The following is a 26,582-nucleotide window of genomic DNA, read 5'->3' on the forward strand; positions in this document are numbered from 1 at the left end:
CAACTGCTTTTAGATAGTTATTTTTGTTTTATTAATATAGACTATGCATTCTCAAAATTGGCGATAACGCCCCCATGTAAGCAATAACACTCTCTTGTGGGTGCTGGAGGCCTTCAGTGGGGGCAGTAGAAGGGCCACAGAAAACTGGGGTAGGTTCAGCGGTCTAGGAAGGCAATGGCTGATTAAAAAAAAGGGCAAAAATTATGTTTTCCTGATATTTCAAACTAAAATTAAATACCTACTACACTAATACAGAAAATTAAAGGGATACCTTTAAAAACATCAATTTAAAAAAAAAATCTGTGAGAAAAAAGTTTTAGATATTTGAAAGTTTTTCTTCATGTTTGATCAGGCGCATGGGGGAAACAACTTTTTTTTCAGTAAACTGCACTAAAACCGTTCAAAATCTTAAGGCAAGCTTTAATTTCTTTTTTCTGTATGTCTCTCCACAATTTTTCTGAACCAAATATTCCACTTTAAAGAGAAAGGCCACTTTTGTCTTTCATTCTGTATATCTCCAGATCTAAGCAACATATTGATGCAAATAAATATAGGAATTCAAGGTTTCTGATCTAGCTTGAATGAAAAATTGTGAGGTCTTAATGTAGCATTGCAGTTTTTGGCTTTTGTTCATTTTGTACTGATGTATTGAAATCCTTAAAGAGTGAGACTGCAACATGTATTACCCGCTCTCAGTTTAACCCAAGATCATGTTAAAGATAAATATGTCAAAATAAATGAGTATTTATTATACACAAAGGATTATTATTCAATTATAAACAAAGAAATTTTTAAAAAAGCGACAAGAAATACATATACAACACAAAATAAAATTGAAGTAGAAAAAAATAAATATATTTTTAATTTTTAAACACAAATTATAAACAAACTAATTATCGGATATTATATGTTTTTATACCAAATTAGAGCTTACATAATCCTGTTTAAAATGCCGTTTAGTTTATGAATCATGTAGCATTTCTCAAATGATTAAGTTATCAATGCTTAAGTATATAACTTGGTCTGTATGAATTAAACAATGTGATTTGTCCAATCCTGCATGAATTGACAGGATCATCCATCAGTGCTTGTTCTAACTTGCTTAGTACAAATTCTGTCACATACGGTAAATGAGTAATTGCATGTTTATTCCTGTCAATTCGTGTTGCATTTCAAACTGTTTTTTTTTCCTTTTTCTGTTTAGTCTCTGGGAAATACTGTTCAGATATTACTTCAGAGGATGAAATGTATGAATGTAAATGAAGTGTAATCTTGTACAGTCTCAGTTCGACCATTCCTGAGATGTGTGGTTAATTGAAATCCAACCACCAAAGAACACAGTTATCCACGATCTAGTATTCAAATCTGTATAAAAGTAACTGTCTTTACTAGGGTTTGAATGCTGCAACTCAACTTCCAAATCAGCTGATTTGGAAAGACGCTCACTACAAGACCAACAACCCCGTGGGTTTGCATTTCAAACCTATATGAAGACAGTAATTGTTTCTTTTATTTTCATTAGCATTTACCCGTGCAATCGGTAGCAGGTTTTTTTATAAATCAATCGTTTACTCACATATTTGTGAAGTCAAAACCAAGTGAGAAGCAAAAATGAAGAAATGACAGTACAGTGCGGAATATATTAAATACAGATTATCAAAAATCCCACAAATCCATCATCTCCAATGTGCCTTTTTCTCAAAAACGTTTTCAAATGAAGAGATGAAGCCTTACAGGCTACAAGATCATTTTAATAGAATGCACTCTGATAAAAAAGACAAAGATGTAGCCTATTTTCAAAACCTGGAAAAGTACGTAGCTCAGCCAACTATATCAAAACGTTTTTCAGCAGCTTCCAATCAAGACAATGACAGACTTCAGGCTTTGTACAATATCTCATTGTTAATTACTAAAACAGGCAAACCACACATTATTGCAGAAGATTAAATTTTACCGGCAGCAAAAGAAGTAATGCAATCATCTGAACACTTGCCAATTTTCAATTCAGTTCAGTAAGTTCACTTTACCATCTAATGAAACATTGTTGTTGTCATACGTGAGGTTTATCAAAGATGAGAAAATATGTCAAGAACTATTATTTGCTAGAAATTTAGAGACAGGCGCAAAGGGAGAAACCATGTGATGAAAAATAAATTCTTTTGAAAAAATATTATGTCAGTTGCTACTGATGGTGCTCTGGCTATGACAAGGCATCACAAAAGCTTCATAACATACTTAAAAAATAAAATTACCAGATGTGCTTGTTGTACATTGCATCATTCATCACCAACATTTAGTTGCGAGAAACCTGAGCGAACACTTGCATACATCACTGCAATATGCTATCAGAGCAGTTAATAAAATCAGAAGCAACTCACTGAATGACAGATTATTTAGTCAGCTTTGTTTTTCCAGTAATGAAGATTTCAACTGCTTGCTGCTTCAGACAGAAGGGCTAGCTATCAAAAGGTACTTGTCTGACTTGATTTTACAATCTGTTTTACTCTGTGATAGAGTTCCTGGAAAACAAAGACAGAGTTGCACGACAACCTCATTACATCAATGAATGATATTGCATATTTGACAGACCAGTATAAATTGTTTAACGATGTTGATCTCCAGCTTCAAGGCGATGACTTAAACTTGATTAAAACAAAAAATGTCGTTGCTGCTTTGGTAGCCAAACTCCTATTACACAAGAGAAATATTGGCAGACATGAATAATAACTTCCCTAATTTATCAGCAGTAACCTTCAACAACGATGACTTCCTTGTTTACTGCCAGCACTTAGAGAACCTCCATGGTGATTTCAAAGAATAATTCCAGTGCATTTTTAATATGGACATACCAGACTGGTGTTGGATCCTTTTTCAAATATCAACACAGCAGGATCATCCCACTTAGAAGAATAAAGATTGAATTTTTTAATATTTCTTTTAAATTTTATTATAATAAATTAAGAACATGTAGAACTGACAACAAACTAAGAAATGAAAATAAAATTCAAGAATGGCTACAAAGAATTTTGGTTGCAAAAGTCAATCCCGCAACTGTACCCTGGATTACGGCCGATTGTTCAACAATTTCTGACAGACGGCATTCTCATCATTGCATTTGTCTGAGCGTGGATTTAGTGCTGTAGCAATGTTGCTAACCAAAAGGAAAAATTGAATGCAGTGACTTACAGTTGTTTTTAAGTAAATTCAAGCCTGATATTAACAAACTTGTCAAAGTACATCAAATTCATCCTATACATTAATGTAAGTGTAATTTTTCAATTGAAAGTTTTACTTTAATTATTATATTGGTATAATGAATATGCTGTCACTGTTGTTGTTAGGTACAACTACTATAAGGTCACTATATAGATACAACGATAACTTTTTGAAAGCAATTTTAAGAAAAATACTTCCAAATATGATTAAATATTCATTTTAATTGCTCTCATTTAAAATGTAAGTTGCAACTCAGAATTAGGATATGCCACTTTTAAAAACTATAATTGCAATTGCTGTTTTAAAGAGCATCTTAAAAACAGCAATTGTAATTATTATTTTTAACAAATAGTAAGTTTAAAAATTTTAGGGGGCACTAGAAAATTTTTGATTCTCAATGTGGGCGGTGGGCAAAAAAGTTTAAGAATCAATGATATAGACAGAAATACTCTTTTTTTAATATTTTGTAAATATTGAATTTTTAATTTCTCCTTTTGGATATTTATTATCATTATTATTTGTTTTTTTATTATAGTAAGTTTTGATTTTTTTAATTCTTCAGTATCGAAATGCCTGTAGAATTGTATTACATTTTTTAATATTTTTTTTAAATTTTATTATAATAAATTAAAAATATTATCTGAATGCAAAACAATTTTTCCAAATAAATTGACGTAACCATTCTTATAGAGAAAATATATTTTAACTTATATCAATTATTATTATTATTCATCTTCTAGGTAACAACAGCGTCATGTTCATTACAGTTAGTTTTTTAATGAAAAATTAATACTATAGTATCTGAAAACCTGATCAGGATGAAAACCAAAAACCTTATGAATTTAAAGATAGAGACACCATAACTTTATCACAGAAATTGGCAATTATACAAACCATTCATGGTTACATATAACTTAAAATTCTAGATAATTTTACATGAAATAAATATTCAAGAAGAAAAAATAAAAACTTTAAGATTTGCTGATAATATTGTTCTTCTGGCAGAAAGTAAAAATGAATTAGAATAAATACTGAATATTATGGATTTATTGGTAGAACTGAAATTTACTTTGAGAATAAACACGATTAAAACAAAGATAATGATAATAAAATATAACAGAAAGAAGGATAATGAGGAATTAATATTAAGATATGAGGACATAATTTAGTACAAATAGGAAAATTTTGTTAAACATAAAAAAATTATAAAAGATGGATGAAGTGAAAAAATTAAAAAACCAGATTGTCATAAGTAAGAACTTCTTCATGCAAAAATTAAATTTCTTGGCATGAATTGTAGATATAAATTAAAATGAAATTCTTGAAAATATTTGTGTGGAGTATATACTTTATGTAATTAAAACATGGATGATGGAAAATCAGAAAGAGAAAGAATACAAGAGAATGTGGAGTTAATGGAGGATGTTGCAAATTAGATGGATTAATAATATTTAAAACGAAAAGTTCTTAAGACTAATAGGACAGTAAAAAAATTCTCTTAAACAGATGAACTAGGTTGGTTGGAGTCCATGTAATAGGACATTCAGATTTTGTAGATTTAATACTCCCATATTAAAAGATAGAAGAGTGTGTAAATAGTAAAAACTATTAAGGATAACCAGAAATTAGAATATATAAAAGAGACGTAGGATGATACAATCATATTAAGATAAGTGCAGAACAGAAAGGAATGGAGAATAGCATCCAACCAGTTAACTTACGACTAGAAAAAAGTTTTGTATTACCCTGTTTAAGCTTTTTAAAATGACCAATGGTAATATTAAATATCAAAGATGCCTTTAAGATGGAAGCTTTATAACTATATATTATTGTATTATATTAGTTCTTGTTGTCCATTGAACATGTAAATACACTCAATTAAAAATTCATTCAAAAACAACTAATTTTATTGATTAAAAAATGTAATTAAGATACATTCATTAAAACAACATAATAAAATTCCAGAGTAAATTAATATTTCCTAAAGTGGTACGATGTTAATTATTTTCATCACAATATAAGACCAGCACGATAGTATTTGTGAATCAATTCTTTCATAATTATGTTCAGTACACTTCTGCTACTACTATGTTTGTTGTCAAGAAAGTGTATTTAATTATTTTTTCCATTCTTTTTATATCTTATGTTAGAATATATATTGTATACAGTGTGCATTACATTTACGGATATTGTTTATCATATTTTAGTATTGGTTTGTAAACTGGCAATTATGTTTTCTTTATTTTTACTGTGTATTGTTAATTATAGTATGTATGTAGGACTTCTCTAACAGTTGAAAAGGGATTAATTTTTTGTTGCAAATAAAAAAATTTGTTTTATCTTGAGTAATGATTTTCAGATCTTTTATCCGTGGTCTTTCTTTTACAAAATTAACAGCTGTCAGGATTTAGTAAAAAATAAAGCTTTTTTAATGACAAACAGTATGAATTTATTACAAAGAAAAAATGTTTTTATTAATGAAACATAATCATTTATTATTAATGCAAAAATATTTGAATTTTATTCCTTGTGCAGTTGTTTATTTTCTTGTCAATATAATTATTTTCTATTTAGAGCATCACTGTAAAAAATTATTCTTTTTAAAATATCAAATTAACAAATTTTAATATATCTTTGTAGAAATAAATAATACCAAAAGGCAATTTGACAACAAAATATATATATTATGAACATAACTGTTTTTTTTTTTGCATGGATTTTTAGATTATAATAAGTGTTGCAGTTTTTTTTTTTATATAACTATTTATTCCCATACATTAATTATCAACACCCATTATTATTATTGTCATTCTCTTTGGGGGAATAGCAGCATATCTGACTTTCATCCAAAGGTTCTGGTTTGACTCTTGGTCAGATGTAGAATTATTCACATGCTGCAAAATTCATATGATCCATCATAATGACTGTTATTAGATATTAGCCTGTTAATACTACATATGAATAAATAAATTATTATTACTGTATCTATTATCACTATTAAAAAGTTTTTTCTTTGTTTAACATTAAGTAGTTTAAAAAAAATAAAATATGTAAGTATCTACTCAAAGAATAATAAATAATAATAACATCCACTCATAAATAAAACATGTACATACTTATTTTTTGATAAAATAAAAATGTTTTTTATGTTAATTCTTTTTGTTTTAAGATCACTAAATTTTAACATTAATAACTGTGAAATTGATTCTTTTTTTTGTTTTTATCAATGTAGTAGTTGGTATTTAATTAATGTTTTAAAGAAAATTAAACAAAACATTTTTGAAAAAAATAAATGCAAAAATATATTTTAACTCATATTCTAAAATACAATTGAAATGTATTTTAAACAGTATTTTTCAATTGAGATGTAGAAAATATTGTTAATTATAATAAAAATATACCTCATTCAAAAAAAGTGATTTGACTGTTCATAATTTGTAAAGGGAATAAAAGATTAAAAAAACCATACACTAAATTAATTTATAAAGTTTATTTTGCAGTGAAAACAAACCACTCATTTATTTATTTGTGACCTCTTCTCTTCCTACCTCTTTCCTTATCCAATATTCCAACTTCTTGTGACATGGGAAGTGGATCCCCCACAACCTTGTTCTACCTACAGGTCATGCTTGAACCTAGCTGGCCAGGCAGCTACTTCTTTATTGGTTCCTCAGTGTGCTGGAGGCAATCCTCTTTTTTCCAGATCTATGAAATTATAAAAGGTCTCTCTCCTATCCATGGGTTGTATAAAACAAAAACTAAAGGCTGAGGTGCCTACTGTCTAAAGCTAGCCTCATAGATTCTAACCTCTCAGTCTCAGCAACTCTTCCTCAATTAATGGATGGATGATCTTACATTTATGGAAGACAACTGCAATCCAATCCTTTAATTCCTTACAACTATATTTTTACTTAATCATTTCTTCATTGTCTTAAATCCTTCCTTTTTTATTTTTCATGTTGTTTTTCTATATCTTCATTTCAAAAACCATACCTATACCCATCATTTTTAAGTAAATATAATTTATCCCATAAAATCTATCATATAAAATTTTCTGAGTGAAAATCATTATATTCTATATTTTATTATATCACATTGTATTATCATCCTTCTGATTTACCTACGATACAAAAACGTTATCCCTATTTCAATTATTACACTATTTAGATTACGAGTATTATTTAAAACAAATGAAAAAAATGTTTTGCGGCTATAAGTTTTAATACTTTTAAAAAATATTTATATTTTTTTTTAGGTGCTCTACCAACAACTCAGCCTACAATTCAACCTACTACTGAACCAACAAGGGAAGATCTTTTTCTAGAAAGTTTAAAACTTTTGGTAGATAATGACACTGATGTTCTTGACGAAAAATCATTATTTCATCCAGAAAAAGACGTACATTTTTGGCTTTATACCCGGTATATAATCTTATTATATTATGTAGTGTTATTTATGATTACACGTATATAATTTCATTATTAATTCTTTATAATTGCAACAACCATTGAGATTATAATTTTGAGCTATTTTTACACTGACTTTTTTTTTATCTTCTTCTTAATATTCATAGCAATCACAAATTATCTAGTGAAAATTTTAATAAATTATGCTTATAAAGAATGTTCAATACTATTCTGAACATTTTATTTCAATTTGCTAATTCAAATTAATAAATCTCAAATCTATTGTATGAGTATTTATTCAAAATAATAGTGAATTATCTTTTTACAATTAATTTTGCTGTACTTTAATGAAAATTTTTTTATCAAAATAGAAGTAAATTTATTCTATCTAAATGTTTTTTTATAAAAGAAAAATCATCAATTTTGATTTTTTTTCCTTTTTAAAATTGGTAATATTTTGAGTCATGTTCATAATGGATATTTTTATTTATTAATTTATGTTATTATTATAATACGTGGAAAGAATTTAATGTAGATCACAACAAAATATAAGAACTCTTTAAATAACTAATCAAGTGTTAAAAAATGAAATTTAGCAGATGCTTCAACCTCAACTGTTTAATTTCTCTTTAAAGTTTCTTTAATTTCAAAATCTCTTTATATTTCTGTTTAATGGGGCTTGTGGAATACGAAACAAAGTTAACACCCTCCACATTCATATACAGAGTGATTCAGCAGGAAAGGGAAACAATTTTGGAACTGATTCTATAGCTTGAAATAAAGAAAAAAGTTCAATCAAACATATTTATGTTTGAAGACACTTTATTATCAAGGTATGGCTAGTTTCCATCATTGTTATAGAGTTTGTCCAGATTCCATTTCTCAGTGAATTGAGGTCATACTGAAATTATTAAGGCATATAAGGAAGGGGTAACCCTGATGGTATCTTATGTTTTTTAACCTGGAAAATCGAATAAAGCAGGTCCCAGAACAATATCTCTTGTAGTTCTTATATCCAACGAAAAATTTGATGATGAACAACATATTTTTTTTTGGTTTGCTGCAATAACTAAAATAACTTTGAAGTACAATAACTTTTTAAAACGCTTTAAAATGTTGTCAGTATGACTTCATTTCACGGAGGAACTAGAATCCAGGTGAAATTTTTCATTAGTCGTAACTAGACAAAGCATTTTCACACATATGTTTGTATGAATGTTAATCCTTACTTCAAGCTCTAGAATTAGTTCCCAATTATTTCCCTTTCCTTCTGAATCACTCTGTATATGATATACATACCAAAGTCTTCTGAATTTGAGTTGTCATATTTTTTTCTTTTAAAAATAAATCTTATTTAATTTGTTACAATTTTTTTTTCTGTAGAATTCATTTAAGCAAAGAAGAAACATGTTTATGTTGTTATAAAAACTCACAAAAACAAACCTGATTTATACTGTTTTGTTGGTATAAGCAATTTTTAAATTATATAACAATAATAAAATTTAATCATTATAAAACAATATGAAGTATTTAGTTACTTAAGTCATAATACGTATTTTGCTTTAAAATAAGGATATTATGAGTAATACTGAAAAAAAGTATCCTCTGGCATGACATCTCTAATGCTTGAAACCTAATAAACAAATTATAAGGATGCTAGGAAGGAAAAATCCGAACATTAGACCACTTGTTTAATTTTATAAGTATTGATCACCAGAAATGTAGCTTAATGATTAACAACAGACACAATCACATGCTTTTGTATAGGTATAAAAATTTATTCTTGTAACAATAAAAGTAATAGTAAAAAATATATACCAAATAGCTTTTGCATATTATAATGATGATTGAAACCTATATATAGCGTTCTATGCATTTATTACTTTAATAAATAGTTGTTAAGTTGCATGACAAAATATTGTAATATTTGAGATTTATTAAAAGTTATAAATGATTTGTTTCAAATTAATAAAAGAGTTTGTTCTTCCGAAGTTCCTTCATCATTAATTATTAGCATTATATTCAGTAGAGTATCTGTAGCACTGTTGTTAAATACGCCCATAAAAATATTAATGTTAATTAGCTCCTTAGGTACATAATCAAATTATACATCCACTCTATGTTGTCTTTAAAACAACATATTCATTGTATATTATCAAATTATATTATCATATTGTATTTATCAAATTTAGATATATGAGTGTGAGTAAATTTCATATTGTTAAGTAAACTGAAATCTTGGTTTTAAAACAAAGATCTTTTACATTAATGTATATGAAATGACACGTTTAGTTGAAACTGTTGTTTAAATGGCGATGACTTGAAGTATTATTCATTTTAAAAAAAATTGCAATTCACAGTCGGTCATGGGAAAAGGAAATGAAATTTTTACATTTGACATTGTGTATTGTTTAATACTTCCATGTGTATTTATTTTCATCATTAGCATGTATTATGTCATTCTTCTTAATATGTATGTATTTATAAATCACTTGACAGATTTTTACAATTAATTGTGATTAATGACTGATTATAATGTTTTGATCATACAGAATCTTTTCCTTTACATTTAAACCAACTCAGTCGATATTGTTATACTTTATTATTATATTGTAACTATCATATAGGCTGCGAGTAACCGAATAGAATATTTTTATTTTGCTTCGTAGTTATAAACTACTGTAAGAAAGTCAGTGTTTGCTACTCTATAGGATCAACTAAACATGTCATTGAATGTAATAATGTAATCTTTCTATCATGTATAAATTAGTCAATTGTTTTCATTGTTTTGTGTTCAGTCTAAGTTATTTTATTATAAAAAATAGATTATATAAAAGAAATATTTTTAGCAAATTAAAATGAAAGTTATGTGAGAGATGGAAAAATACTGTTTTCTTTTATTTGTTAGGCCTAATATTTTAACATGTTGTAGTAATGACAAGGTTAACAAAACGTATTTTTTTCTTTTTAAATAGATTTTATTTTATGGTCCCAAAGTACTTATTATGATTGTGTAATGTTTTATTCAGTTTATTTTCCTGTAATTTTTTTTAATGAGATAAAAAATACGCAGTAAATTTAAATCAAGGATATATGATATATAAATAGGTTTAAAGAATATATTAAAATTATATAACTGATTAGATATTTCTTACAAGAACAATATTTACTTTTTATGTTATCAAGAATTTCTTTGGTTTTTTTTTTTATGTTAACAACATTTTTTCTTTATCATCAATGATTTTTTCTTACATTACCTGATACACTATCTCTATGACACCACTAGTCATATAATCCACCTTTTTTCTCTCTACAAGTTTTTCTTTTAATAAATGTCAACAAATACAATAAAAATTAACTATTGAAACTTGTAAATTATCCCAGTTCAAAAAATAATGTTCTATATCAACAAGTCATTGAATTCTAACACTATGACTTCAGATGTCTGAAGTTGGTGCCACCGATACAGTATTAATGAAAAGTTTATTATGACTTACACATATTATGATGCATATAGGTTCAATTTCTAGTAATATTTTTGGTTTATCATGATTTATTTCTAGTCATTGTAAAAAAATGTCTCTGTAATTGGGAATTTTAATGTTAAAATTTAATAAATGAGAAAGTATGTTTGTATAAGAAAATTTTATGTTGTTTGCACAAAAACTTGATTATCAGTTTCAAGAGATCTTGAAGTTTTGGATATCTCCAACTCCAGAATTTTAACTGAATAAACATTTAAAACAAAATAAAACACTGACCTTGTGAAAATGCATAAGAAATCATTACTTTTTCAAATTTAAAAATTTTGAAGCCAGTGGTGTCAAATGAAATCTAAACATTTATCATTATTAACATGGTGTACCAACTTAGTGAAGTAAAGTAAAGAAAGTAGTAAGTAAACTAGAAACGTTTTTGTAAGTTTTTCTAGGTCAGTTATTTTTAAAGTTTACATTAAAAAAATATTTAATTTTAAGTTTAAATAAAACCTTTTAATATTATTTTTGTTTGAAATACAAGTATGTTTACAAAAAATCCCACATGAATGAAAAAAGGCAATTTGTATAAGGTTAGATACCTGTATCTTGATAAAGATAATTTAGAGAAATGACATAAAATACTATTACTGATGGTAAACTTACTTGAGTTATCTTAAGTTTTCTTACAAAATTTCTTAAAATCTTTTTATAATAATATTTTTATTATTAAAATGAAATCAGGCTATATATCAATATGTTAAATCAGCCCAAAACAAAGCAATAACTATGATGACAAACACATAAAATAGATTTTCCAGTCAACTATGTATACTTTTTCATTAAAAAAATTGTCTAATCAAATTATCTGAAAAGAATTTACTACCCCAAAACTTCCTCTGAAAAATAAATAATCATCAAAACAGATGCATTTTTAAAAATAATTAAGCTTTGAATATCCAAAAAAATAAAATACTAATTAAATTAAAAAGCATCCTACATGCATGATGTTATATGTAAGTTTAATACAGAAATAATTCTACTTTATAATGCTTTCTCAACTATAAATATACTTATTTTATTACAGAATTAAGATGTAAGATCCCTTGAGCTCTCATTTTGAGAAGGCAAGGAAAGAAAACCATAAGATCTGCTTGGTTTTCTTGCCTTTCTTTTAACTATACAGGTATACCACATAGTTAACACTATACTTTGGGTCCATGAACTACTAGATAATATCTAATACTAACAACGGATAAATACTACTAATAATTCTATTTCAATTAAAATAGAAAGAAACCTATAGAAACTGTCTTCTGTGAGCAGTTCAAGAAAAATCATAATTTTCCATGTTGTTTCCTACAAAACATTTCTTTCCCAGTTTGGAGAAAAAAGTGTAGAATTCAAGATAATGTAGGTTTTCAAACCTACATTTAATATAATAGTTTAAATTTGTATTTTTTTAATATTTAAGTCCTTAATTAATATTAAAGCTAATTTTTTACTTATTTACTTTTTATTTTATTTAGATACAACTATGAAAATTATACAGTACTGAATTTAGGGAATGTATCAAGCATAAAAAACTCAAATTTTAATTTCTCACTTCCAACTAAATTATTGGTTCATGGATGGTTGAGTAGTGGATCAACTTTTTTTGCTGCAGACTTAAAAGATGGTAAAACTATTAGATTATATATATTTATTCTTAAATTAACATAAAAATAATTTAAGTACAAATATAATAAAAAGTATTTATAAATAAATTAACAGAAAGTATTAGGACACAGCATATAAAAATACTCTTGGCATAAAATGTTGGCAAGTAAGAATAGTAGACTGCTGTTGTTCAAATTTTTTTATTGCATTTAATTTTTGTATTTATTACATTTATATTATAGTTTAAGATCTATTGTTATCATATTTCCACAATTTTTTATTTAAACAGGAATATTTTTATTTTTAGATTTTTTTTCTTTTTTTATTTTTGTACTGTTTTTACTCCTTTTGTTTGTATGTATATTGGTCAAATCCAGTGAATGCCTAACCATTAAAATACATGCAATTTATTTTTGTCTCAGTAATTATTTTGTTTGTTTTTTTTAATGCATTTTTAAAGGTACCACTGTAAACAGTTGTTTTCTGAATTTAAAAAAATCTTATATGGACACCACATGACTTCCATGTACACCTATTAAATTACATATATTTTTTTTTTTAATGTATAGTACATAACATTTTTTTCATTAATAACTTCTGATATTTTTTCATATATATTTTTTTATTCTTATTATTAAATTATTATTTATTGTAAAAATGTTTTTACAATCAGAGGTTAATCAAACATGAACTTCATTTATACAACTAACATTATTACAATTGGTATACATTAACTGTAAATAATTAACTTTTAACTCATATTGCGCATATGTTAATGATGAATTAAATAGGACGATGAAGTGCATCGAATGAGTACTGCAATAGAACTTAACTCAATGAGAGAAGAAGACCAAAGAAAGAATAAAAAGATTAAGAGAGAATGTTGAATATAAAAGAGAGAAAATTAAAAAACTAAAGGACATGTACACAAATTAAGATCAATAGAATTATATCAAACTAAAGAGCAATTAAATGATTGGCAATAAAAAATAAATAAATGAAGTAATGATCAACTCCGACTTAGGGAGAATATTGTCTGACAATATCGGAGGAGTAATGAAATAAAAGAAAATAATTTTTTTGCAATTTAATAAAGATAGGATTGTATGCCTCATTTTTTAAAGATCGGGCATGTATACCTCAGTGTATATGTCATTCTTATGAGGGTCTATTTTTCAGTTACTCTGTAGTTAACTTCAATGTAGATAAAATTAAACAGAAATTCCAGAATAATTAAACAAAATTATATAAAAATTAAAGTAGAAAATCCAAAAATAATATGATTCTAAATTATAATTTTCAATTAATATCGTAGATAAATACAACATTTATAATACCTCCATTTCATTAATATTATTATCTACTTTTAGTAATTTATAGAATTCAGTATTATTTAAGAAAAAAAACTGATTATTATTACCTTTGAAAATTCAGGAGTGTAATTTAAACATTCTGAATAAATTAAGAAGAGAAGAATATCTTTCTTAGGATACTATGTTTCAAAAAAACAGTGCTGGACAGGATAGAGAATAAATGTACCAGCAAAAAGTATGAGATTCCTGTATGAGGAAGGAAAACACATTGGAGCCTAGTGGGAGGAAAAAACAGCTTAGCCTGAAGCAGTATGATAAATGGTTCCAGGCTGGAGTCGCAGAGAAGAACAGGAGGGTTTTAATAGGTATCGGAATCCAAGCATGAGTTCCACACACCAGGATGTAAGCCAACATTTTGAAGGTACATAAAACATTTTTCCTCCTTAAAAAAAACTAAATTAAAAAAAATGTAATTATTGTTTTGTCATAGTACAGTGAGTAATATGGTAAGAAAAAAATAATGTAATCTAAGAATATAGAAGTGGTGTTGCATTTATTAAAATATTATTTCCTCTAATATTTGAACCAGTCATGTTACCAAGTTGTATATTGTGATTCAATCAAATTAGCTTTGTTTCTCTTTTTGCAGCATATTTGAATGCACATGATGTTAACGTGATTAATGTCGACTGGCCAGCATTTAATCTGTATACTTTGGCTAGATTAGCTGTAAAGCCAGTAGCTTTGGTTGTAGCTAAATTCATAGACTTTCTAATCAAGGATGTCAAAGTAGATGAAAGTTCTATTCATCTATTAGGACATAGTCTTGGTGCTCATGTTGCTGGAATTGCTGGAAAAAATTTAAAATCTAAATCATTACCTTGGATTACAGGTACTACTAAAGAAACTCATTTTATTAGTTGATTTATATAAATAAATACATATTACCAGATAAAATTTAATGTACATTGTTGAATAATAAAAAGATAATATTATGTTATAAAATGTTTGTTTAATTGAAATTACTTAATCTAGCTGTACTTCCTAATATGAGTATTTTACTTATTTAATATGAGTTTGAGTGTAACAATTTATTGCATATATAAATCAATTCATTTATGTTTATTTGTTTTAAAAACTTTGATAAAAATAAAAAGTGAGAAAACCATAGGATGATTTCATTTTGATTCTATTGCTGAGAAAATATTTATTACTTTGAATAAACTATTCATAGGTCAATTTAAGTTCTGCTGTCAGCAACAACCAGTTAAGAATAAAAAAAGAAATAAATTTTATTTATATTTAAATATAATAATTACTTTTTTCTTTGCTTAGGTTTTGATCCTGCTCTTCCATTGTTTACTGATGAAATCACTTCACGTCTTGATTCCTCTGATGCAGATTTTGTTGATATTATTCACACAAGTGGAGGATTTTTAGGTATTTATGAATCAATTGGACATGTTGACTTTTATCCAAATGGTGGAACACCCATTCAACCTGGATGTGGCTTTGATATTGGTAATTTTTTTATTTAGTTGTAATTTATTTTCGTTTGACTTTTTTTAAAGCAATCTTAGGGACTTCAGAAGAGCTAAAGAAGTCTTAAAAACATCAAGCTAAGAAAAATTACTACCTTGAAATAGTGTAATTCTATCAACTAAATAAACACATTGATATAACTAATCTAATTTTTATACGCTTTTATTTAACAAACAATTCTGTCTATCATTCTATAGGCGACGGGATGGTCATTGGTTTTTAACCTACTTCCTGATAACTTGTGACCTCAAGATTTGCATAATTTTTCTATGTAAGTAACAAAATTCAATTTATAACTTCACCCTGAGGTGAATAAGTTCTATCTTTTGCTAGAAAAAGTCTTCTCCAAACAGTCGTTTGAATTGAATTTTACAAAACATTCAGTTTAATTTACAGTGATGAAAACAATTGCGCACTAATTTAGCTTTGCATTGTTTTATTTCTGCTAGTTTTACTTGTAAGTGGTATAAACGGTCTAATTGATAGTTACAATGTTGCTTTGAATTTGAAACTACTGTTTCAGATAATTATTTTCTTGAATGTTTTAATCTACATTTTTCACTCTATTTTAGTCTTGCTTGTTTATCTTCAAATCTAACTTTTTCTTGCTGTTTTTTTTGTACTCTTTCTATTCTCTGTTGAAAAATTATCGTTTAATTCGATAATTTATTTTAGACAAATTATAATTGTTTATGTATTTATGCTGAGACAAACAACAAAATTTTTGTTATAAAATAATTTTTTATTGAATAGTTTTATTATTATCTGGAAATGATAACTAAAAATAAAAAAAATCACTTTTTTTAAATGTGAGATAGTCATATATTTGTATATACTACCTAAAATTTATTTTTGTGTTATATTGAGTTATGATCCATTCTGTTTTATATCTGCGGTTGTGTTTTGAAAGTTAATTATTTGGTATAAGTTTTATTTTTTTTTCCGATTGTAATCTTGGTGGATCTTTTCGTTCCACTGCTCTAGTGCTAAGGAGTGTTCTTTGTTTGTTTACTTTTTTGCTTACTATTTTGTTTACTTTTTATGGTTTCTAGTTTCATTTATGCTTAATGTACGCTTAGCTTTTGCACGATATCAATCAGCTGCCTTTGGCGGGTATAGTAGATGAGGGGGTATTCTGATATTGTAGGTTGTCATGTACTGTCCAGGAAACATGGTCCGCTACCGTCATTGGATAGGGACCCTAGGAGGGCTGCGCGCAGAAAGCTTATTAGAGACGACTTGGCGAACAATTGCCAGGTGCTTCGAGTGATAATGAGAGTGTAAGCATGGAATCCCAGCCTATTACTAATCATGGAGGACGATAGCTGTGCCAAGGAGACAAGCATTGAAAAATAGTCCTAGCAATGGAGACTTACCACTATCAAATAGGTTTAGTGGTCTTCCACTAGAGGATACGGATGTTGTGATTTTAATTTTTTCTTTGTTAACCGATTTAAAAAAAGGAAAATGTCATTTTGTTCAAAATAAAAGGCCTAATATTTTAGCAAAACCATAAATTTTGATAAAATTTACATTTATGGAGATATATCGAATTGAAAAATGGAAATTGCCACCATTTTGTAATTTGCGAAGGTATTTAAATCCTGATTTTTTTTCTAATTTTAAAACTTTATTAGAAAGATGCTTACAAAATATTAATGAGATTTCTCTATCCGAACTGAAGATATAAATTTTTATATAAAAATACCAAAATGGCAGACGGGGGAACAAAGGAGAAATTGCCATTTTTTCTAAGAATATTTTTTCGTTAGTTTTACAAGTAGTATCCTAAAAAGTACAGCCACCCAACCATTTCAGGAACACTTTGTATACAAAATTTTAATACTAAAGAGCAACATTTGTCAGCAATGTTTTTTTTTTGGCAATTGTATTTTTTGAGTTTTGTACTTTTTGTTATCAACGAGTACAATTTTCAATGTCTTGATTTTTCTATGTATTATAAATTGTGACTTTATAAATGATTTTCATACTTGCTTTAAATACAACAGTAAATCTTTATGATACTGGCTTGAGTGTAGTTCAAGATAACATGGTTTATCATAAAATTGTTTTAGTTTTTTCTGAATAAACTATATTTTGAATATACTTGAGATTTTCAATGTAGATTGAAAATAGTCATCACTAATCATTAGTACTTATTATATTTATTATTATATAATTATATATTGTATAATTATATTATTATATAGTATTTATTACATAATTAATATAAATCAAAGCAATGCAGTATCTAGCAGCACAAAGATCTAACCAAAATTCAAATCTGGATCTATTATTAGCTATAAAAATATATATTAGAAAACCAGTATTGTATTGTATATTACAAATTGTCCTGAATCCTGACTGAGCAAGATGATAAACTGCTGCAGACTGTTTTCTGTCCCATAGGATGCACAAATCTAATGGATGAAGTGCCTTTCAGGTAAAGCCATACCTCTTAATCCCCTACATAATGCTAAGAAAAGCTTTTGCAACATATTGTTTGTTTCATCATAATTTTGTTAAAAATAAGTATATCATATAAAAATAATATTCTATTTCAAAGAAAAAATATGGTTAACTTGCAGGTATTTGTTCACATTGCAGATCCTATGAATATTATATTGATGCCTTAGAAAATCCTATACCATTTTTAGCTGTTCCATGTGACAGTTTTACAAATTTTAAAAATGGTCATTGTTGTAGTGGAATTGTTGAAATGGGACCAAACGTTAACAAAGAGTAAGTAAATTTTTCACTAATTATACTCATATATGTATTTTCATCTTATTTTTTTTGGAGTAAATACACTTCAGTATTCAAAGTAGAATTAGTATAATATTAAGAATTAAAATCTCATTTCATCTCATCCAATGACTCTAAATAACAACTTTAACTCAGTATTTTGTAATTGTTAACATACTGCTTAAAGTAAACATTAAGTAACATAGGTCTGTGATATAAAAAATTTAGTCACCAGTGAATAATTTTTTATTTTTGTAAAGTGATTTTTCAATAAAAAACCAGTAATAATTTTTTTTTAAATCTATTGAAAAATGTTATGATAAGCATCAGTAGTATTAGAAATTCATTGAGATCTAAAATTATGAAATCTTTTAAAAATTCATTTCCCTCAATAAATATGCACTTCTAGGTATTGTTTTTTTTTATGAAAACTCTAAACCTCAGGCTCCAAAGGTGTTATATTTGTGAGAATTAATATTTAGGCTTTTCTTTAAAAACAAATTGATTCACCGTTTTAAAATTAAAATGGCAAGTATTCAAATTAAAACTTCGATTTGAAAGGGGGACAAAGTTTTTAATGAAACTATATGAAACCAAAGGTGTTGAAGTCTGAGACACCTTTAGATTTCTATTAAATTTGACCATAGATGGCAAAGTGTGTAATACATCAAATATAAATTGTTTTCTTATGAACGTATAAATATTTACAACTTTGAATTGGACCTTGAAATTATTTTATTGGACATTGAAAATATTACTATACAAAAAAACCCTGAGCAAATAATAAACCAAAATTTGTGTGAACACAAAAATAAGTTGAGTGACAAAGTAACAATAAAAATTTTGAATCGAATTTGCAGGATAAAATGATGGAGATAGTGATGGATTGGTGTCATCTCCTAGGGTACAATCATTACTCATTTCATATTGTTGAGATGTAGAATTTTCATACAAAATTCTGGTACTCCCCTTTGCCTCTCAAACTGGATTTTCTAAAAATGGTGAAACATGTGACTTTGTTTTCAAAAAAAGCCTAAATACCCATTTTTCACAAATGAAACATCACCTGTTTCAAATGGTTTTATGGAAAAGTTTTTTTAAGCTGTGCATTGATGAGACAAGTCAGTTATGACAATCTGTTTTTTGTAATATATATATATATATATATATATATTCCAGGTGACTGAAAAGTGCCAGCCCCCATGGTGCGAGTGGTAGCGTCTCGGCCTTTCACCTAGAGGTCCCGGGTTCAAATCCCGGTCAGGCATGGCATTTTCACACATGCAAAAAATTATTCATTTCATCCTCTGAAGCAATACAGTGGTCCCAGAAATTAAAAAAAAATAAAGGTGATTTAAAAGTATTTGTAATTTAAACCCCTCTCTAACATTTTTATAATTGAGGTAACTGGATCTTCATTGTACCGAAGAGTTACTTCAGTAAATGTATATTTCACTTCTTTTGATTTTTGGGCAGCAGGGTGTGAGGGCAATTAAAAAATTTTATTTGGAACCAATGATGATTTGATATATCATTTTAAATAATTTAATAAAATGAGAAAAATGATACAATTAAAACTAAATTCTGATCACCCAGTCCAAAATGATGGCAACAGTGTGTTTGATTCAGATAGTTAGATCAATGGTTGTATGCTCCCTTTTAAATTATTTGTTATTTGAAGTATCTCAATTATCTCTTTGGAAATATTCTCCAATAAGAGAGGCTAACTCAGTAAGCCCCAGTTTAGAGTATTTGGCCTTCAGGGGTGGCAGGGAACAGGGAGGCTCAAAAGTTTTAAATGGGATGTATGGGTCATGTGACATGTTGTTTTAAAGGTATATGTGAGACAAGCAAAATGGTATCAAAAAAATTAAATTCTGATTATTTAAACCAAAATGGTAACTGCAAATGTCATTATGTTAATTAAAAATTGAGAAGATTAATAATTAAAATTTTTCAAATACTTCTTTTAATTAAAAACTTACAGTCTTGAAGAATTTAATTTAATTTAAGTAAATAACAGTCTACAATTTAATATCATGTGTAAATTATTTTATCTTTTATTTAAAAAACAGTCCTACAATCCCATGAATTAAAAATACTGCCTAATAAAATTATTTTAGTTAAAAAATTTTATTGTTTCTCACCTCATATTAAATGTTCAAACTACCCTCCCTGTTCCCCTATGCAGTAATACAGATTCTGCTCAAAAGCTTCTCTCATTGTGAAAAGTTTCTGATGAAATCTGCCTATATTCTACCTCAATGCATTTTCTTAATTCTTCAAGAGAAGGTTGTGAGTTACAAACTGTTAATTTTAAATGCTCCCATAGGAAGAAATCAGGTGACCTGGTTGGCCATTTAATACTACAATGTTAACTTATCCAATGATTCGGAAACTGCTGGTTCAATACATTTTTCATGTTGTGAACGTAGTGCGGAGCACCATCTAACTGGAAAAACACATCTTCATTCATGAATAAAGGTTAATCGTTTGGTTTACGAACTATCTCAACCAAGTTGTTGAGAGTTGGAATTACCTTCAGCAAAACATAGTATAAATCATTATATAAGTTACCATAAATGATCCAAAAAATGTCACCTATTATTCCAACTTGTACAGTTAACCACTCTCAATGCTGGGTCTGTCTTTCACGATACCAGCAAGGGTTTTCTTGGGACCAGTAACTACTATTATTTTTATTAACAGCCCCATGTAATTTAAATGAGGCTTCATCAGTGAACAATATGTTGAAGTAAGAAATAGTTCATGCTGTTAATTTCTGTGCAAAATTTTACAGAATTCAATCCTCTTATCAAAATCGTCTTCAGTAAGTTCTTTTACTACTTTAATCTTGTACGGATGGTATTTATGGTTTTTAGTACCTTTTGTACTGACCACCTAGTTGAATTATTATTTTGTCCAGTCGCTTTTGCCGATGCTGATTATTAATAGAAATTTCTGATAATATTCCTTCTTCAGTAACTTCACCTGTACTGGGCAGGCCAGGCTTTTTATCTTCTAAAATCCTACTAGTGCATTGAAATTCTTCTATTAAATTTGTGACAGTGATCCTGGAAATTATATGAGTAGAATGCCACACATTAATGCATTAGCTGTTCCTTTGTATGTTTTTGTTTATCCGAATAAAAATATTATTTCTACTCTTTCTTGAATTGTAAAAGTATTGTTTTTTTATCCAAGAGTTTTTTCATACATGAAAAAACTAGTTAAAAAAAACCAGGTTTCTTAGGTTAAACTTTTTTAATCTAAATTATGTTTTTTTAAATTATGATTTCTTTAATCTTTTTTACCATTTTTATTTTTTAACCTTTGAAATTTAAATATTTTTAAGCTTACTAATAAAATAAACAAAACTTCATCCAAAAATAATGTTAATGTAGTTACCCTTCAACTTCTGTTAGCTACTTATCACAAAATCAACAATGAATATAAATTTTGAAAATTAATTTACCTTTGCTTAATTGTTGATCACATAGCCAACTTATGAAATATTACTTTCTTAAAAGTTTCTTATGAAATAAAATTTTAACGTTAAAAACGAGTAAATTAATTATTATCTAGTAATTATTTTTAAATTCAAGAATGAAAATTTAATTAAAAGAAGTATTAGACAAATTTTAATAATCAGTTTTTTCAATTTTTAATTAACATAATAGCATTTATGGTCGCCATTTTGGTTTAATTAGTCAGAATTTTTTTTTCTGCTTATCTCACAGTGAGCTTTAAAACAATGAATCACACGACCATATGTCCAATTTAAACGTTTTGAACCCCTCCTGCCCCTCTCTTATCAGAAAAGATTTCCAAAGAGAGAGTCAGGAAACCTCAAACAACATAAAAATTAAAGAAGAGCATACAACAGTAGTTCTAGCTATCTGAAATAAACACATTGTTGGCACCATTTTGGATTGGGTAATCAGAATTTAGTTTTAGTTGAATCATTGTACTTGTTTCATCAAACTCTTTAAAATGACATCAAATGATCAGGAGGAATTTCAATTTTTTTATTTTTTATGTTTACTTTTATTTTTTTTTTTTACTTTTGGTCCTCTATCTATTTTTTTTTTATATTAAATTAGCAGATTAGTTGGAATGATCATTGGTTCCATTTGAAATTTTTGAGTTGTCCCCTTCCATCACCCAAAAATCAAAAAGAGTGAAATATACATTCACTGAAGTTGCTCCTTGGTACAAGGAAGATATCACAAACCGCATCCAGTTACCTCAATTATTAAAAAAAAATTAGAGAGGGTGTAAGTTACTTTTCAGTCACCCAGTATATGTTCATGTATATTTATATAATATGTTTTACACACACATACATTTTTATATATATATTATAAATAAACAATATGTCCAGCCTGACAACTTTCAAGAGAGGCAATGCTTTCAATGTAAAATTTATATATTCTAAAAAAATTAGCATTAAAATATTATTTTTATTTTTTTCAGAATACGAGGAAAATATTATTTGTTCACTTCAGATAGTACACCTTTTGCATTAGGTAAGAGAAGTATTGTTGATCCATGCTGGGCAACATCTTCAACTACATCATCCTTCAGTGGGAGCACAGCATCACCAACCTAAAGTTACAGTTGAGACAAATCAATCTGATGCAAATCTGGAATATGCAATTGTTTGAAGTTTTTTTTTTTAATTGTAGCAATGTGTACAAGAAATTGTGTAGAGAAAATATAAATATCAACTTTTCCCAAAAATAAAGATAAAGATGTAGATGAAAAATTTCATAGAAATCATTTTTCATTGAGGAAGAAAAATATGATTATCACTTTAATTTTTAATTATAAATCTTTTGTTTTCTTTTTGTTTTGTATATTTTGGATCATCAATAAAGACTGATTTTTTTTCTTCTTTCGTTCTTTATGATTCAGATTCATTTTCTCGTATGTATTTCAAAAAGAAACATTTTTTCATAGAAGTCTTCAAAACAGATTTTTATGCCACTCTAAGAGTGCAGTGCAATGCAATTTATAATAAAGCTATTGGTGTATAAGTAATTAATTTTACTAAACCAAATTTTTCTGTGAAAATTACTATTACAATCATGGATCCTCATGCAACAAAACTTTCCCATCCTATTAGAGTACAAAATTACAGTTTTTATTTTAAATATTGTAAGGTCTTTTTGAGAAACTTTATTAAAAAAATAAATAAATTTTTTCATGGAAAATTTTTACGTATTTGTTCTTGTTATAAAATAGTTAACACTGACTATCAGTAATTTTTCTATTATTCACCACAAAGTAGAAATACAAATGTAAGTTACTTTTTGGAGCACCCTCGTATGTACATACATAATACATATATAAAATAAAATATATTGTGTATGATTACACATACACATATATATATATATATATTTTTTTTTTTTTTTTACTGCAATTAATCTTTTTAATAATAATATTATTTCACTGTACTGTTAAATTATATTTAATCTATTAAACAAATCACCTATACAGAACATTAGAGATAAGACATATCTTACCTTCATTTTTCATGAAAATACTTTGGTGGGATCCTGCATCCTCAGTCAGACTGAAATAATTCTGTTATTGCATAATAAAAATCGAAAAGTAAAAATACTAAAATAATGAAAATTGCTTATATTTAAATAAGTGCTGCTATCTGTAGCAGTTTCTATAAGACCATCTCCCTCAAACACTCTCTGATGGTTTATCAAATTCAAATTTTATTTGTATTTGTATATGTAATATTATTCTAATATATTTAGTCATATGTCACCTTTATTAATCTCTAATATTTCTAAATTTGTGTTAATATCAGAAATGGAATGTTTATTATTTATTAGATGATCTGCCAAATTAGATAAACCTTCTTATTATGTATTTTTTGTAAGGTAATTATTTTGTTATTGTGTTTTGATAGTTGTTTTTAAAGATATTATTAATTAAAGTAATATTATATCCATTTTCAACCATTATATATGTTTTTTTATTTTTATTTCATTATTTAACTTTTCTTTGTTATTATATGTTTATTTGATTGCCCTATTATTCATACTTGTATTAGTTAATTTTATGAGACCATTTGATCTTTTATGAATTGTTATATTATTAGATGTAAGTTTTCTATACACTGAAGTTTCAATTTGGTTATCCTTAATTTGGCTGATTCTTGGATTACAGGTACTACTCAAGAAACTGGTTTTATAAAACAATTTATACATGTAATTATATTTTACTAGGTAAAATTTAATATACACTATTACATAGTATATACTCATATATATATATATATTTATACATATAATTTTGTGAAAATCCAAATAATTTGTTAACGTTCTGACCGCTGTGCCAAATAACAACAAAATAACCAGCAAACATGTAACAGAACCTAAAAAATTAAAACCAAAAAAATAATATTCATATTAGATTTTAAGTTATGTTACTTGAGGGACTGAGTATATGCCTTGAGGGACAGCATATATGTTAGTACAAAAACCCTCAAAATCGAAGAAGATTATCATCATAACCTTACCGGCGCTGCAACTCATCTTTGCTTTTTTTCAGAGGTGGTCCCTTTTCCATTGAGAACTTTGTTGTTTCAGTTCCAGGTGGTAGTTATACATCCAGAATTCATCTATGGTTATGATTCGATTCATTTCTTTCTTTGTTTCCCTACCAAACTGCGATAACAGGTCTTGACACACGGAGACACATTGTTGCATTTGCTCCAGTGTGAGCAGCCACAGCACCCATTTGTAAGACACCTGTCGCATGCCCAAATCATTGTGCAAAATCAAAAATGCCCTGCCAACTGAAATATCTAGACATGCAGCGAGCTTCCTATTGGTAATTCATCGTTCTTCGCTAACAATAGCGACAGCTGTATTCTTTACAACCTCTGTGCAAAACGTTGAAGGGTGCCCCTCGCACAGCTGGTTGGCGATACACTCTCTACTCTCCTCGAACGTTTTATACCACTTGTAGAAGCTCAACTGGTTCATAACATCTTCACCATTCACCGTAATTAATAGATTCATAAGCGTCTTTTCGGTTCTTCCAGAGTTTCACTAAAAATTTCATGTTGCAACTTTACTCTAACTTTTTATTCATGCTGGACATTGTAGGTGAATATCTAACACACATTACGCTAATCGTCACATATGTCCACTCACTGCACTGATCGACATGAAACTGATCGTCATAGATGACTAAAAGACTCGATTATACGATGGTATGCAGTATTACCACTCTTCGCAACACATTTTTCCTCCAGGTTTTGATCCTGCTGCTCCATTATTTACTAATGACATCAATTCACACCTTGAATCCTCTGATGCAGAATTTGTTGATGTTATTCACAGAAGTGGAGAATATTTAGGTATTTATGAATCAATTGGACATGTTGACTGTTATCCAAATGGTAGAACATCTATTCTATCTGGTTGTGACTTTGATATTGGTAAGTTTATCATTTAGTTGGCAATTTATTTTCTTTTGCAATTGATTTATAGAATTATTTTTTATAAAGCTTATCTTAGGGACTTCAGAAGAGCTAAGGAAGCCATAAAAACTTCAAAATAACACCCAATACTACCATGAAATAATGTAATTATATAATTATGATTATTATTCTCTCTAGCAAATAAACACCATGATTCAACAACTAATCTAATTTTTGAAAATAGAATTCAATTGAAAAGAATGCACTGTTCATTAATAATTTCTTATAATTTTTAATAATCTTTAAACACTTTTGTAGAAGTTTTTTTAGTTTTAAAAGAATTTTAATCTTTTTATTTCAATAATCTTTGGAATAATTTTTCATTTTTAGTTTATGTTAAAGTTTTTATATTAATTTAGTTTCCACGAATGATGTAATATTTTGAAATAACTCTACATTATTGACTGAATCTGATCCCAGGTTCCATACTGCACATGGTATTAAGGGAGAATCATGTACATAAGTCAGTTGAAACTGTGTATGAATTAAAGTACTTTTGACGTAGGCCAAAGCCAGAGGGTATTGTGATCATGAGATAAATATGAAACTGTTAACTATGAATGTTCTTTAGTAAATTCTATTTAATTTAACAGCAGACTTCAGCTCAGCTCCAGTCTATTGTTGATATGTTATTCTTACTTATTGTTTTATGACCATGGCCATTTCAATTCTTTTTTAAAGCTAAAAACTTCATTAGATTATAGTAACATAT

The 26,582-nt window shown here is 27.3% G+C and overlaps 1 protein-coding gene across 2 annotated transcripts in view; it reads left to right on the forward strand.

Moving 5' to 3' along the window:
- Positions 1-23,478, forward strand: part of LOC142326141 (pancreatic triacylglycerol lipase-like) — a 28,299-nt gene extending 4,821 nt beyond the window's left edge. For both annotated transcript variants that reach the window (XM_075368350.1, XM_075368351.1), the window contains exons 2-7: positions 7,472-7,637; positions 12,628-12,776; positions 14,720-14,962; positions 15,406-15,591; positions 18,201-18,354; positions 22,834-23,478. In XM_075368350.1, coding sequence (XP_075224465.1) covers positions 7,472-7,637; positions 12,628-12,776; positions 14,720-14,962; positions 15,406-15,591; positions 18,201-18,354; positions 22,834-22,969 — 1,034 coding nt within the window. In that variant the 3' untranslated portion in view covers positions 22,970-23,478. The remainder of the gene's footprint in view (positions 1-7,471; positions 7,638-12,627; positions 12,777-14,719; positions 14,963-15,405; positions 15,592-18,200; positions 18,355-22,833) is intronic.
- Positions 23,479-26,582: the final 3,104 nt, after the last annotated feature.

This window comes from Lycorma delicatula, chromosome 6, assembly GCF_047948215.1.
Source record: "Lycorma delicatula isolate Av1 chromosome 6, ASM4794821v1, whole genome shotgun sequence".
Classification (NCBI taxonomy): domain Eukaryota; kingdom Metazoa; phylum Arthropoda; class Insecta; order Hemiptera; family Fulgoridae; genus Lycorma; species Lycorma delicatula.